The sequence below is a fragment of the Aspergillus nomiae genome (genome assembly GCF_001204775.2).
Source record: "Aspergillus nomiae NRRL 13137 chromosome Unknown contig00008, whole genome shotgun sequence".
Lineage (NCBI taxonomy): Eukaryota > Fungi > Ascomycota > Eurotiomycetes > Eurotiales > Aspergillaceae > Aspergillus > Aspergillus nomiae.
Genome location: NW_015378063.1, coordinates 149084 through 163851, shown reverse-complemented (window position 1 = coordinate 163851; position 14768 = coordinate 149084). Strand labels below are relative to the sequence as shown.

Here is a 14768-nt window from a genome sequence, read left to right as displayed (position 1 = left end):
CTCCGCCTTGGCACGTCTTTAGTCAATCTTAGCCGTGACCGGCCACTTTTAGGGTGATGCCAAGAGGGCTTGTTGGACGGCCGCAAGTCTATGACAGTCGGTGGAGAGTTCTCTTCGAAACTCCCATGGGCTGGGCTGCTATTGAATATATTCTTGCCACCTTAGTAGTAATTTCAGGCTAACTGACTTAATATTTTATTATTCTTGCAGAAACCTGATGACCATCCAGCGCCCATTGAACCTCCAACGTCTCTAGTGGGTGATTGGAATATCTTGCATATGTTCCCGGGCTCATACTTCCCCTACTTGTTCTAGAACAGTGCAAGTAATATCGTGTCTATATGTAATAAGCCACGAACATTTCAAGGTGGTTTGCCGCTCTCTCCTGATTCCTTAGGTCGTTGCATCTTGATCGCTGCTGTCAAGCCCCTTGATTCCCTCCCGCAGTCTGCGATATCCGATAGCCGACATGACGCTCGAAGCGTCGGACACAACTTCAATGCAGCCTCCATTTGTGCCGGGCACTGTTCTCTTGGTTGATGGTTAGCTCTTTCTCTTCTTGTCTCTGTCCTTCTTTAGCCTTTTGTCTTTTTCTTTTTCTTTTTCTTTCATTGGTTAGCTTCCCAAAGAGTGTGTATATATATTCTGGTAACCGTTTCCAACAGACACACACGAGCAATCCACGAAGCATGCGACTGGAAAACACACCGAGATTGTCCTCATCCCACCTCCTTCAGACGATCCAAATGATCCCTTGGTACGCAAGCATCGTTCCCGGAAATAACATGTCAACTGATCCAACCGGCGGTAGAACTGGTCCACGGCGCGGAAGAAGCAGCATCTCATCCTACTATGTGTATATACATTCTTCATGAACGGCTTGTATTCGACCCCTCATACAGCCCGTGACCTTGTCCGAGATGTTGAAGCTCATTATTCCCAGGATCAACTTCTACGGTGTCGCCTATGACGGCCTCGCGCCGGATTTGAACACAACGTTCGACGGCTTGAATACAGGGTGTGTGCTTCTCAGAGCTTTTGGCAATCCAGATGGCTCACTATCATGGGATGACTTAGGAGCGCTATTTTATTTCTCTTCAGCGGCGTTGGCGCGGCCTTCTGGCAACCAGTCGCAATGAAGATCGGTCGTCGCCCGGTGTATATTATGGGACTTCTCATCGCCATGGTCGGCAGTATCATCGGAGCCGTGCAAACCAATTTGGGAGTTTGGGTGACATTTAATGTGTTTTGGGTAAGAAATGACTGCAATACATATACCCTTGATGTGGACTCGAACTAACTGCGACAGGGTCTCGGATGCGGCCCGAAGGAGGGCCTCCCCCAGATTTCGTTACAGGACACTTACTTTGCGCACCAGATGGGTTCCAAAGTAGGATACTGGGCACTATCTTACAGTGCTGGTGCTTTTGTTGTCGTAAGGAAATTCTTCCGAAAGGTATATCCTCAGGCTAACCATGCCAGCCTCTTGTCGCGGGTTATGTGTATGTAGACTTGAGCTGGCGGTGGTGTTTCTGGATCACTGCGATCGGCTTTGTGGGTGTCTTGCTTGTATTTCAATGGCCATTTAATAAGTTATACTGACATTGCCAGGCTACGGTGGCACTGGTACTGTTCTTCGGCCTGGAAGAAACGCTCTATCCCAGATCGTACAACACACATCAGGCAGGACTTCGTCGCACAGGAACCGCGGAGACTCCGTCAGAGAAGGACAGTAAACCTACCGAATCCGGATATGTGAGTAATGCAATTAAGATGAAGTCGTACTGGCAGACTCATCCGCTGCACTCTTGGGGTGCGAACCCCAACGAAGCCTGGCGCGCTCTTTTTCTTCGTCCCTACCAACTTGCCTTCTTTCCGCCCGTTCTCTGGGCCGGTGTGTTCACCGGCATCTCGATTTGCTGGTGGGCTGCAATCTTTACAACGGAATCTCGTAGGTTGCTGTTGCTTTCAGACTTCTGAAGCCCACTCGCTAATCCATTACAGAGTTCTTCACCGGCCCACCGTATCTATGGAATGGCGAAAAGGTTGGTCTCACCAACGCTGCTGCGCTTCTCGGTTCCATCCTAGGCACTGTCTTCGCAGGAAACGTCAGCGACTGGTTCATCATCGTGGCGGCACGCCGCAACAACGGCATCAGAGAGCCGGAGCACAGACTTGTCCTCCTGGTAGTAACCGCTGTCGTTACCTCGGGCGGGTTAGTGATGTACGGTAAAGGCGTGGAAGTCGGAGTTCATTGGATATGTCCTGTGTTCGGCATGGGGTTAATGGCTTTCGGATTTACTGCATCTTCAATTATTGGAGAGGTAAGATCTTTGAGGTGTCCAACTTTATATCATGACCCTGCAGCTGCTAACAAGAGACAGACATATATCCTCGACTCCTATCGGGCGGTGGCACCAGAGGCCTTAGTACTGATTAACATCTTCCGCAACTTGATCGGCATGATATTTGTCTTCGCTGTGCAGCCCTGGCTAATCCACTCTGGCTACGGGAATGCGTATATCCAGATGATGGCCATGGGCCTTATTGCGCATTTGACCGTCATCCCGATGATGATTTGGGGGAAGCGACTGCGCACGATGACCGCAGGGCGATATGTGCGCATGGTTGAGGGGAGTGGTATTCCTCGGGAGTTCGCCTGATGAGTCCTTGCAATTCCCGAACAGCCACTGCTTGCATCGCCACTTAATGCCCCTAGGGTGCTGGTTGCGACTCGTTAAGGGTGGGCTAGGAAATGTAGGCCTGGCTGCCTTCGCAAGAGCTCTACAAGTCCTCATTTCCGATCTACGGAGCTGATACATGTGACTTTATTCCAACAACTTAAATAATTATAGCATTAATTCTAAAGCCAGATAACTTTAATATAAAAACTCTTCTAATTAAGAACTCTAACTGACTTTAAAGACAATTAATTCTGATCCAGTGGAAGCTTCGAATGGTCCCTTGAGCGGCCTTGTCGGAAGTTTCCCACTACGTAACAACATTAACTTGATTTCCTCCTATCGATGTGAATGATGGTATGCGTGTCCTCCCTTCTCTTTATATTTGTCCTGATGCCCTGTTTCTGCTCAAAGTCAGCAGGCTTTATTGGTATACCTCTGTCATCCGGCCTTCGATATCGTACTATAATCCGGACTTATGCAAGGGGGCTATCCTGTCAACATATCCTGATAATTAGTTAAGACCACACCAGGAATGTCGGTCAGTTCGAAGAAAAATAAAATAAAATAAAATAAAATAAAATAAAATAAAATAAACTTTAGATACAACGAAGCACGTACACAGCTTTAACGGCGTCTGTACGAACATACAACTGTTCTAGGCAGACAGCGTCATCAGATGCGACGACCCACAACTATCGATTCGGACACTCGTATCCCTATGGCGAATGCGACACCGTCAGAGTGTCTTTAGCACCTTGAGTATTACGAGTAAGGTGCTGAGAGGGAGCTCTCTCCCAGTCAGGAGGAGAAGCGGTCAATTTCTGATTTCAGGGTTGGTCTACCCAGGCAGTGCTGATATACGTGCTGAGTCTTGCAGTGACTTCTGCTTGTGTCGGGCTTTGACCGGCAGCTGTCTCTACGCTTTGGACAATACCATTGTAGCTAATATTGCACCGGTTTGTTTTCGGGCCTTCTTTGCTCTTGAAGTGTTGCAGTAAACTTATCAAGAATCTTGGCTAATTATCGTGCACCACTTTGACTCCGTCGAAGATTTGCCATGGATGTCGGGTGGGTAAGTCATAAAATTTATCAAAATATTTACCATGAACGGTAAAGTCTTCTCTGTAGTCCTAAGTAGTCTTTAACTTCCGCCCGTCCTGGGATATGGTTCGCGATGCCTTCCACTCCTCCACCAATCCCGCATAATCCCTCGGCCGATGCGGAACAAACAAATCTTCCCACCACGACCTCTTCCTAGCAGTGCTCAAGCCCAAATCCCCAAGCAAGAGATCCAAATACGGCATGACCTCAAACACAAAGTCGGCAGTCCGCACCCCATGGCCCGCCGGGGAGCGAAGCGCACAAAACTCTGTGTGCAGTGCTGTTTCGCTAAGTATTGACTCCTTGTCTGGATGATGATGAAGCTCAGAGCCGTGGTTAAGGTAAGCTATGGCCCACAGGGCTTGCACTTCGGCAACAATGGATGTGTTGAACGTTGTTACGGTCCCCAGGAAGGCGATGCTATGGTCGTCCCATAGTCCTGGGGGAACAATGAAGCGCGCGAGACGAAAGGGGTGCAGAACGGTTTCATTAGTGTGTATTTGACCCTCCGCATCCTTCGTGCCGTAGGTCCTCCTCTCTGGGCCGGTGTGGAGCATGGGCAGACGCGTGTATATGTCTTTACGGGCCTGCCTAACGAGCTCCTGATCAATTGGGTCCGCAGCCCACGGGAAGCCCATCTCTTGTTCAGTCCCATCCGGCAAGAACCGAATGCCTGGAGATACCTTCCAGCCTGTGCACAGGATAAGTGCCCTCGTGTCTAGCCTGTCGCCGCCGTTGGACAGAACGACTCTATAAGGCTCCAGCCGCTCAACATCGGCAATATGCACCTTCACCAGTCCTCGCCGGATCAATCCAAAGAAATCGCCCGGGAAATTGATAATACTCACCGCGGTCCCCATCCAGAGAGGCTTAAACCAGGGTCTGAGCTTTGCCGTCTCCTCATGATCGCTGTATCGATTGACGCGAACCATATCCCACTCCAGGGAGGCCCAGAACAGACGCACAATCATACAGCCAAGCCACGTCCTATGTAAAAAGTTGCGTATCGGGTGGCTCACCCAGGCGCAGGGGCTGAACCAGCCCAAGGCACGCACGACAGGGAGGCTTTCGAGGAGGAGGTTCAAGGGCGAGAAAACAGCGGCCGGGCTCACCCACGCGGGCCCAGTCCCAGAGGGTCTGATGACCCAGTTGACGTGGTGTCCCTTGGATGCGCAGGCGTAGACCGTGTCCCACGCGGATTTGCTTCCACCGAGTACCGTTATTGGTGTGTGGTCGTCACGGGCGCCTTCATGTTGGTCCCCTGTGTTGTCATTGCTGGGTTTAAAGAGGGTGTCTTGATAAAGAGCGAATTCTTTTGCGTGGAACAATGGCGCGCCGAACGATTGCTGGCCAGGGAATGTAGGAATACGCGGCTGCGAGGTAAGGCCCGTGGCGAGTATCAGTTTCCGCGTCCGTATAATATTGCTCTTCTCGTCTCCTGGCCCTGTTGTTGTCGTGCATTTAATGACCCACTCTTTTCCCCGTCCATCATCTCCGTCGCAGTACTCCACGCTGTCAACCTTGCAATTGAGCTTAATTTTGTCGCGGATCCGAAAGTGGTCAGCGTATGCCTTGAGATACTCATGCATCGCCCTGCCTGACATATGCTCACCGGGTTTAACTAAACCGGGAATATTGTCCCTCATGGGAAAGTCACCATATTCATATGATCCCAGTCGGTTATTCGTCCTGAGTTCCGCATATAAGCGTTCCTCTGCCCAGACACCCCCCACTGAGGCGGCGGAATCCAGAACCACCAGATTGACACTGGGGTCGAGGTCGATTGCTACTTTGGCGGCTGCGAGACCGTGCCAGCCTGTCGCGATCAATTTGTTAATCGTAGTTAGCTGCAGGAGCCCCTAATGAACATATGGGATAAAAGTGTCTGAGGCAATGAGAGGGGCGGCTTTACCAGCACCAATTATGGCCAGGTCGGCTATTTGCTTTTCCATTATCATTCCTGGACCTAATCGCTTGGTTTCGCTCCACTTGAATGGTCCTCAAACTGGCATTCGTTAGAGTACTTTGCTAGGCGAATAGGTAGGCGTCGGTTGGTTCTGACAGAAGAGAGCCAGGGTGTCAGCCATATATAATTAGTACTCTGCTTAAGGCGCCCAGTCCCCAGTCACCATTGCGGGATCTCAGCCGTGCCAATGTCTGGCCTACCAGTGACAGCCGCATCGAATATGACGCCAGATAAGGAAACTAACCAACCAGGGACCCAGACGTGTCCGTCAGCTTTGCCGCCACTGTCTCATCAGCAGAGCACGGACCGGACGCCAAGGCAGTTCGTATAGGCATAGCCAGCTTTACCTGATTCGATAATCGCACATGTCAAGACAGGCGGCCGGGAAATATGCAAGATGCCTTAGAAGCAGACGCAAACTTTCCTGGAAGTTTCTCCGGCTGGGCCATTTCCCCAAAATGCCGAAGTTGAATAAATGGAAACAAAAATCAATATAAATGTATAATGAATTTACTCAATAGGCATAATGGAGCGAGAAAGCTCTAAAATATAACCAGCGTAAGAATAGCAAGATAAGCAGGAAAAAGCTTAATCAACTGCAACTGTTCATCTTCGGTACTCTTTTCCGCAACAGCGCAAGTGGGAAGATCAATGCTTTTCTCTATCACGGAGCGAAGGGCCGTGTTCCCTACTTCATCCCGCCGCTCCAGTATTGACGGGCTCAAAAGGCCGAGGTTTTGGAATAGCCAAAGCACATCCAACAGTCTACAGGAAGCGGTCAAATGGACAGCAGTTCTTCCTTTCTCGTTTGTGGTATTAATATCTGCTCTATGGCTTAACACAACCTTGACAGACTGGATATGTCTCCTGATTGCAGAAATATGAAGTGCAGTGAATTCCTCGATCGTTTAGTTGTGTGGTACTCCTTGCTTAAGAAGAAACGGTATTATCTTATCTTTAATATCGCTGCCACTAGTGATAGTAAGGAAGGCGTAGAACAAGGACTGCTCGACGTCGACGAATCCGCCAATTTCGAGGAGCAGCTTCACTATATCTGTGTCATCTACCTGGACTGCTGTATGCAGAAAGTACTGGATATCAGTGTCCAGTACTTCGGTCTTGAGGAGGGCTCGGATGACGCTCACGTGTTGGCGGAAGAGGGCTAGGCACAGGGAAGACTCTGTCTTGTCACTCGCAAGCTTTGGGTTAGCCCCGTTGTCTAGCAGCAAGCGGACGGTGAGATCATGTCCATACGCGCTTGCCAGTTGAAGAGCTGTCAAAGTATATTGGGACATTTTGCCATTTCTGCCATCCTCATCCTGGGTGTTCCCCTCGCCACTGATGCATGCATCCTCGTCGGAAAGACTGTCTTTCTCGCTTCTCCTTGCCACTGTAGTTTGCATCCCTACAGCATTAACATCGGTATCCTGGTGGTTCAGTCTCGTTGCACAATGAAATGCCGCCCTGTTAGTGCTGGCTACTTTATCAACAGCCGCGCCACTCTCCAGCAGCCGGCAGAGTATATCTGGAAGATCAAACTAAACAGCGACAAGGAGACCAGCTGCCTCCAGTGGGAGTTCCTTGACAACCCTTGCCTTGACTACTGATGGGAATGGGACATCCATGGAAGAGGAAACCAAGTCCCTGTCCATGAGGAGGGAGAGCACAGTATCGGCAATCGCTGTGTGGGCCGGGCGTGCGTAGCGTCCCCAGTGAGCGCCGGCATATTTCAGAAAAACGTAGCCGGCTTGTCTTGCCCGCGAGGCCTGGATGTTCTGACATTGGCCACTCTTGAAAGGCTGCCGCGACAGGTATCGAATGCATGTTACGAACATGTCCTCATGAGCAGCAATCATTCAGGGTGCTCCGACACCTTGAAGATGCACCTATGTAGTGACATAGACTAGACGGATTATGTTTCTATGTAGGTCAACAATAACTAAATCCATAGAGGCAGAGACCATGATCCAAGTCAGGGGCGTCGGTCTCGTCAATGTCCTCCGCTCCAACCTCACACAGCCACAGCATACCGCAACTCAGAAGAACCGAGCATCCTCTTGGCATATACAATCCAAGAAAGAACTCGCTGTATCATATTTCGGTATTCGAGGGGCTGATCTTCTATGCGTTGTATCACACTACCGTACGCATCTTCCAAGCCCCCCTCGCCGTGAGGAAACTCCTTCAGAGCAAGCCGGACTTCTTTTTCAATACCAATACCTAATGCTTGATCAACATTAGATATAGGCGCACCAGAAGGAACATCACTTCTGTTCGTTGGACAATTTGCGTCTTGACCATCTCCTGCAGATCAATGTTGCTGGCTATGAATGTCGGCAGACATGCCATATTTCCCGCCACGTACTTCTGCACATCTTTTGTGTGGGCGTGAATTGGTAGAATAATGTGAGACTGATAAACATTCGGACCCGCAATTGACAATCAGTAATGATATGTCAGACGAACTTGCTTTCTCCAGATCAGGCGGAGAGCGCGTCTCGGAATATTTCTCTAACACGGAAAGTTTCGGTCTGTAGGTTCTTGCATATAGTGAAAATCATTTCCCGAAATGAGGACTGGGATGGATACGATATGCCCAGGATAACTAATCAATTGATGGATCTCCTCCACTGGAGTTGAGTGTACAGGTTGGTAGTGTCATATTCAGCGCTCATGCAATTGTGATCAGTTTTATCAAGAAAGAGGCCTTCGTGAAAGAGGTCCCCAAGCGTTGGGACTCGTTGAGGTCCGTCTGCGAGAAAACCATGGGGCAACTATATGAGCGCTGGAAGAACGGTGGTCAAACTGTGGTATAAAATGGCCGAGGGACGCCACGAGCTCCCTTGGCGGACCAGCTCGTCTGCTGAAGAACTCATTCCGACGAGAAAGCCTCTTCTACTCACAGAATCCAAAGTTCAAAGCAAACAAACAACTTCAGCTCGATCCTGTCGATCGATTAAGTAAGAACCTTTCTGCATAAGGCAAAACACAGTCGGATATCAGATCCGCTACCTGTAGTTTGTGACTTGTCAATCGCACGGAGATGCAAGGCTACGTGTCGTGTCCCTTAGTCTGCACAACACAGCGTAAGACCGGGACTGGGCTCTAATACAGGCTCATGTATCCTTGTCAAACAACGAGGTACTGTTACCACCTTATAGGTGTTTCAGATTTGCGTTCGTCGTTGGACTACCGACCACCCTTGAGAGAAAACCTCAACAAATATACCAAAAAGTATTGAACCTGGGAGGGAAACAGCCGTGATGGACAGCAAAAGTGAGAAAAAGCTTTCACGGAGGCAGAGTTTTCGGCAACGCTGGAAATTACCAAAGGCTTGCCCTCTCCGATCGAGACACCATGCGGTACCAAGGAGTACGGACCCAGAGGAGTCAAGGCTCAGTCCTAGTCCTCGTGTATCGTCTGGCCCTGGGGAAAGATCTGAACCAGAGACAAAAAACGATACCGCGAGCGTTCTGGTCCAGGTTTCCGAACCTGTTTCTTTATGGGATGAAGCCTATGAGCTTCTGAAGATAGAGAAGCCCAGCCTTTTGTCGGATTATGAGAGCCTCTTGTCCCGAGTAGCTGCTGAAGGTATGTGATAATTCATTGGGTCTGATCTCCCTGGCCAATAGTGCTCATACCACTGAACAAGATACGAACGACTTGGAAGATGCCATCCCCCAATATGATCGCCCAACCCGTCGACAAAAGCTAGAGCAGATCGCTAAGCTCGGCTTCGAAAGGATGCAAGAGGGAAAGCTCCAAGCGACCTTTTTTGGAAAGAAAATTGTGTTGCAAGAAGCAATAGGGACGCTTGGTAATGGCATAAGTTGGGTTCAGACCTACGCCAAAGATGCACTCAAAGATGTCCCCTACGCACCAGCTATCATGGCATGTACGTCCCTTCTTCTTCCGTTGTTGACCAACCCATCTAGGGTTGACGACGAAAACAAACAAGGGCTTTTGTATGTCACATCGCAAATACGATACTACATCGAGATGGAAACACTTCTACTGCCGGATTATGGGAATCCTGGTGTCAAGGCCCAGTTAAAAGAGCAAGTGAAAGGTTTATATAAACTTGTGATTGACTACCAGGTGCAGAGTGTGATGAGATTCCATCGTAAACCCGGAAAGGACTACCTTCGGAGTGTGACCGACTGGGACGGTTGGAGCGAACAGCTTAACACAATCAAAGAGAAGGAGAAAACACTCACAATGCGACTTCAGGGGGCTCTATCCGGGTTGAATGTGCAGAAACTTAATGACCTCAAACGAGAAGCTGAGCAATCACGCAAAGCCCTTGAAGATGTTGTCGATTACACACGAAAGATGGAGAAACACATGTCTGATGTCGAGTATCGCGATTGTCTCAACACACTAAAAGCTACGGATCCTCAGCTCGATAAACAACGCATCGAGAGGTTTAAGGGGGGCCTCCTCAAGGACTCGTATCATTGGGTGATTGAAAATCAAGACTTCAAGAGGTGGATGAATGCCAGCTCTGGAGAACTACTTTGGATCAAAGGGGGCCCTGGTAAGGGAAAAACGATGTTGGTCTGCGGAATCATTGATGAGCTCCCACAACTGGCTGCACCCGACAAAAACATTGCGTTCTTCTTTTGTCAAGCTACCGTGGAAACCCTTAACAACTCCCCTGCAGTTCTTCGAGGTCTAATATCCATGCTGGTGAAACAGCAGCCTTCTCTGATGAGCCATCTTTCTGAGGGTTCCTTCGACGGCCATAATGCTTGGTTCGCGTTGCAGAATACTTTAACGAACATCCTCAACGACCCAACATTGAAGCCAACATATTTACTGATTGATGCACTTGACGAATGCGTTAAGGACTGCCAGAACCTTCTTGATCTGCTTGTTCAACATTCGTCGACTCATGAAAATGTCAAATGGGTCGTCTCGAGCCGGAACTTGCCAGAAATTGAGGCAGACCTCAACCAGGCAACGCAAATGAAACTCCATCTAGAGTTAAACAAAGATGTGTTGTCAAAAGCCATTCACTCTTTTATCGAATACAGGGTCCAGAAACTGGAGAACAGAAGCGACGGATCAGAGGGGAAAACCGACATTTGGAAAGCTGTCAAGGAATATCTGGTTGCGAATGCCAATGGCACATTTCTCTGGGTCGCCTTAGTTTGCGAGTATCTTGCCAAAAGGTTTTACTGGGAGATTCGGGAGAGGCTTAAAGACTTTCCCCCTGATCTTGACAACATTTACAAGCGCATGATGAGCCAGATTATCGACTCAGACAAATCTGAGATTTGTAAGTCTATTCTTCGCGTTACCACGACCGTTCTCCGCCCCATCACCCTGGACGAGATGATGGTTTACGTTGACATCCCTGGTGATGATGAGCGGGCTCTTAAGGATCTAGTTGGGCTCTGTGGCTCTTTCCTATCTGTTCAGGACAACACAATCTTCTTGATTCATCAATCCGCAAAAGACTTCATCATGGACAAGGCATCGAACGAGATATTCCCCAATGGGAAAGGTATGATACACTACAATCTTTTCTCCAATTCGTTACGCATTCTAGGAAAATATTTAAGACGGGATATCTATAATTTACGTGCACCCGGCTATCCAATCCAAGAGGTTAAGGTGCCAAACCCGGATCCCCTGCGCGCAGTACGCTACGGATGTGTCTACTGGGTTGACCACCTTGTTTCATGCGGTACAATGGAGGACACCACGAAAGCCACTGAAGAAGAGCGCTTGATGGATTCATTTCTATCTCAGAGTTATCTTCATTGGCTGGAAGCCATGAGTATTCTAAAGAGCGTTCCGAGTGGCATCGCATCCATGCAAAAGCTCGAAAAGTTCATTCAGGTATGCATTTATCGTGTTTAATTAACAAATGTATTCTATATTAATATTTACATAGAATCGCATTAATGCTGACCCAGAGCCTCTGGTACACCGAGTCAGAGATGCCATCCGATTTGTCCAGTACACCAAGGTGGCCATTGAAAGGAGTCCGCTTCAGGTTTACTATTCATCTCTCATCTATAGCCCCATGCAAAGCATCACGAGAGGGTGCTACCACGGTAGACAGCGCATAAAAGATTGGATTCGAATAGAACCCGTGGTGGAGAGCTGTTGGAGTCCATGTCTTCAAACCCTGGAGAGTCATACCGACAGGGTCTGCTCTCTTGCTTGGTCTCAAGATGGAAGTCGACTCGCTTCAGGAGCATTAAGCTCTACCAGGATATGGGATCTAGATACCAGCGAGTGCATGGTAATCCTTGAAGATACGCTTTCCAGACCTTCTAATTTTCCGCTATGGGATCCCTCGAGAGGAGTGATGCATATTCGATGGCTAAATAACAATCGAGTCGCTTCGATATCAGAGTGTACTATCAAGGTCTGGAGTCTAGATACGAGGCAGTCTGAGTCGATTTTCGAGGAAGGTTCGTACGGATGTACTTCCATGGCATGCCCTGACAACCAACGTCGACTGGCCTTTGCGTCAGACAAGTCTATCCGGATTTTGGATCTAGATACTAAAGAATGGGCATCAATACCGGAGGGCCACGCATCTACGATTACCTCTATTGCCTGGTCTCCATCTGGAATCCGACTTGCATCGGGGTCAAAATACAGTGATACTATCAGGGTCTGGGAACTACGTGATATGGAGTATGTCCTCATCCTTGAGCGCTCTAGTGACTGTATTTGGTCTTTAGCATGGTCTCCAGATGAACGTCACCTAGCAGCAGGGTCCTCCCATACGGCTGTCAATGTATGGGACACCAAAACAAGGGATTATGTGTCACTCCAAGGTCATATTTCTGGTATTAATTCAGTAGCCTGGTCATCAGAAGGGTCCCGACTTGCATCAGGGTCAGAAGATAGTACCATCAGAGTCTGGGATGTACATACTATGGAGTGCATCTTTATCTTCGAGGGCCATCGTCACTACATTTCGTCCTTAGCATGGTCTCCAGATGGAACTCGCCTAGCATCAGGGTCCCAGGATATGACTATCAAGATATGGGACACAACAGCCCAATTCCAGTCAATTAGCAGGGGCTATGATGAAATTGTTGACTTAATGACCTGGTCTCCTGATGGATCTCGGCTCGTATCATTTTCACGAGGTGGAGCCGCTCGGTTGTGGAATCCAACTAGTGGTGTTCAGCTCTCAATTTTTGGTCTCCCCGGGATCGTGAGTTCGGAAACCGACTATATATCTGAAGTTGCCTGGTCTCAAGATGGAAATCAGCTAGCATCAGGTTGGGGTGATGGAACCATTCGGGTGTGGAATCCGTCTACTGGTGAGCAGCTCTCGGTTTGCAATGGCCATACCCACTACATTACAGATTTGGCCTTCTCTCCCGACGGAGGTCAACTGGCCTCAGGATCGGGTCATGGAACCGTTCGCATTTGGGATCCGACTACTGGTAGGCAACTCTCTATTTGCGAGCGTCATACCTACATTATTCATAAACTTGCCTGGTCTCCTGACGGAAGTCAGCTCGCATCGGTAGGGTGGGATGGAACCATTCAGGTATGGAATCCGACTACTGGTAGTCAGCTTTCCATTTTTAAAGGTCACCCGAATGGTAAACATATTACCTTGCGGCTTACAGATGTTGCCTGGTCCCCTAACGGAAGTCAACTCGCATCAGTATCAGTTAGTGGAAGAGTTCAGGTGTGGAATCCAACTACTGGTGCTCAGTTCTCGGTTTTCGAAGGTCACTACAAGGAGTGTGAATATGAAGACGAGTCCGACTTTGATTCTAAAGTTGCCTGGTCTCACAACGGAAGGCAGCTCGCATCAGTTTCACATAGTAAAGTCGTTGTATCAGATCCGACCACTGGCCGGTGCATCTTAAATTTCCCTGTTACAACCAGTGGCTTTCTTCGGTTCGATAGCATCGACCCTAACTATCTCCACACTAGGCTTGGCACATTCGATCTGAGAGTTTTGAAAGGTCACTGGAAAGATATCAAGGACTCAAACCAGGTACCAAAGACATATGGGTATGGCCTCAGCGAAGATCTTTCCTGGATAACATATGACGGAAGCAGGGTTTTGTGGTTACCCCCTGACCATCGACCGCAAGCATTCAGCGCATTCGCTTTGTCAACCTTGGCTGTAGCCATCAGCTGTGCATCTGGTGCTGTTAAATTTTTACAATTTTCGAAGCTGAATCCCCTCACGGATCTTTGATGGAATTCTTTGCTGCATTGAGCCCCTACATCGTTATTGTCCAATTTCATTGCTGAATATTTATACTGCACAATGTTTTCAGTCAAGGTGGAAACAGAATAAAAGTTCAATGCGATGAGGCAAAATTATGAAGGAGTATGCAAGCAGGATTAGCCCATACAGAAGCCCAGTGGCGTGGCTGGTGAACAGTAGTTACAAGTGGAAGAAGTGGTCACTATTGGGCTGCGAGATAATCATATTCTAATATCGCACTATTTAATGCCTTGTGCCCTTATATTACCAGAGGCATCCTGAAGTAGTCTTGATAAAATCCCTCCTGGTGCATAGACAACTCAGTCGCCGAACGGCAGTCTCGGGGTTTATATCCGCCACATTTTCAATTACATATAGTAGCCTTGCCCGCCCCATTCTTTGCAGAGGGCATAAAGGCCTCTGAGGCTATACAATAGGGCTCTGATAGGAGTGGGAGAAAAGTGAGAAGCAGTCTGCTATCTACGTAGTCTCTACTGTCATTACTGGAATACTATTTGGGTTGCTTCTTTCGAGATATCGCCTAGATTGTAGAGCAGTGTATACATCGTTGAACAGCTCTGACCCAGTCTATGACGATGATGACAGTAAATGTACGGAGTACATACAATAGCTAAAGCTGATAGCAGAGTTCAGATTCAGACCCACTACTTCGAAACCCTAACCTGGAGCATTCCTACCGAACCTTGAAATATAAAGGGGGTTAATTATAGTATCCAATTTCCCATACCGAGGGTTTAAAGTAGAGGTACGGCCCGAGGCTACAGAGATAGATCCGTTTCGGTATTCGGGG

General features: G+C 48.5%; 4 protein-coding genes across 4 annotated transcripts; 2 read left to right on the top strand and 2 right to left on the bottom strand.

Annotated features, from left to right (window-relative positions):
* Positions 1–469: 469 nt before the first annotated feature.
* Positions 470–2663, top strand: ANOM_000975 (uncharacterized protein; the record flags this gene model as incomplete). Its single annotated transcript, XM_015546233.1, has 10 exons — positions 470–542; positions 666–757; positions 812–882; positions 944–1018; positions 1078–1252; positions 1310–1435; positions 1483–1554; positions 1612–1951; positions 2005–2324; positions 2385–2663. The coding sequence occupies 10 exons, from the start codon at positions 470–472 to the stop codon at positions 2661–2663; spliced, it is 1623 nt and encodes a 540-aa protein (XP_015411821.1).
* Positions 2664–3814: 1151 nt separating this feature from the next.
* Positions 3815–5737, bottom strand: ANOM_000974 (monooxygenase; the record flags this gene model as incomplete). Its single annotated transcript, XM_015546232.1, has 2 exons — positions 3815–5601; positions 5698–5737. The coding sequence occupies 2 exons, from the start codon at positions 5735–5737 to the stop codon at positions 3815–3817; spliced, it is 1827 nt and encodes a 608-aa protein (XP_015411822.1).
* A 922-nt stretch (positions 5738–6659) lies between these two features.
* On the bottom strand, positions 6660–7154 carry ANOM_000973 (ankyrin repeat domain-containing protein; the record flags this gene model as incomplete). Its single annotated transcript, XM_015546231.1, has 1 exon — positions 6660–7154. One exon carries the CDS (start codon positions 7152–7154, stop codon positions 6660–6662), a length of 495 nt encoding a protein of 164 aa, XP_015411823.1.
* A 1860-nt stretch (positions 7155–9014) lies between these two features.
* Positions 9015–13945, top strand: ANOM_000972 (uncharacterized protein; the record flags this gene model as incomplete). The annotated part of the gene is made up of 3 exons (XM_015546230.1): positions 9015–9342; positions 9404–11598; positions 11654–13945. 3 exons carry the CDS (start codon positions 9015–9017, stop codon positions 13943–13945), a joined length of 4815 nt encoding a protein of 1604 aa, XP_015411824.1.
* Positions 13946–14768: the final 823 nt, after the last annotated feature.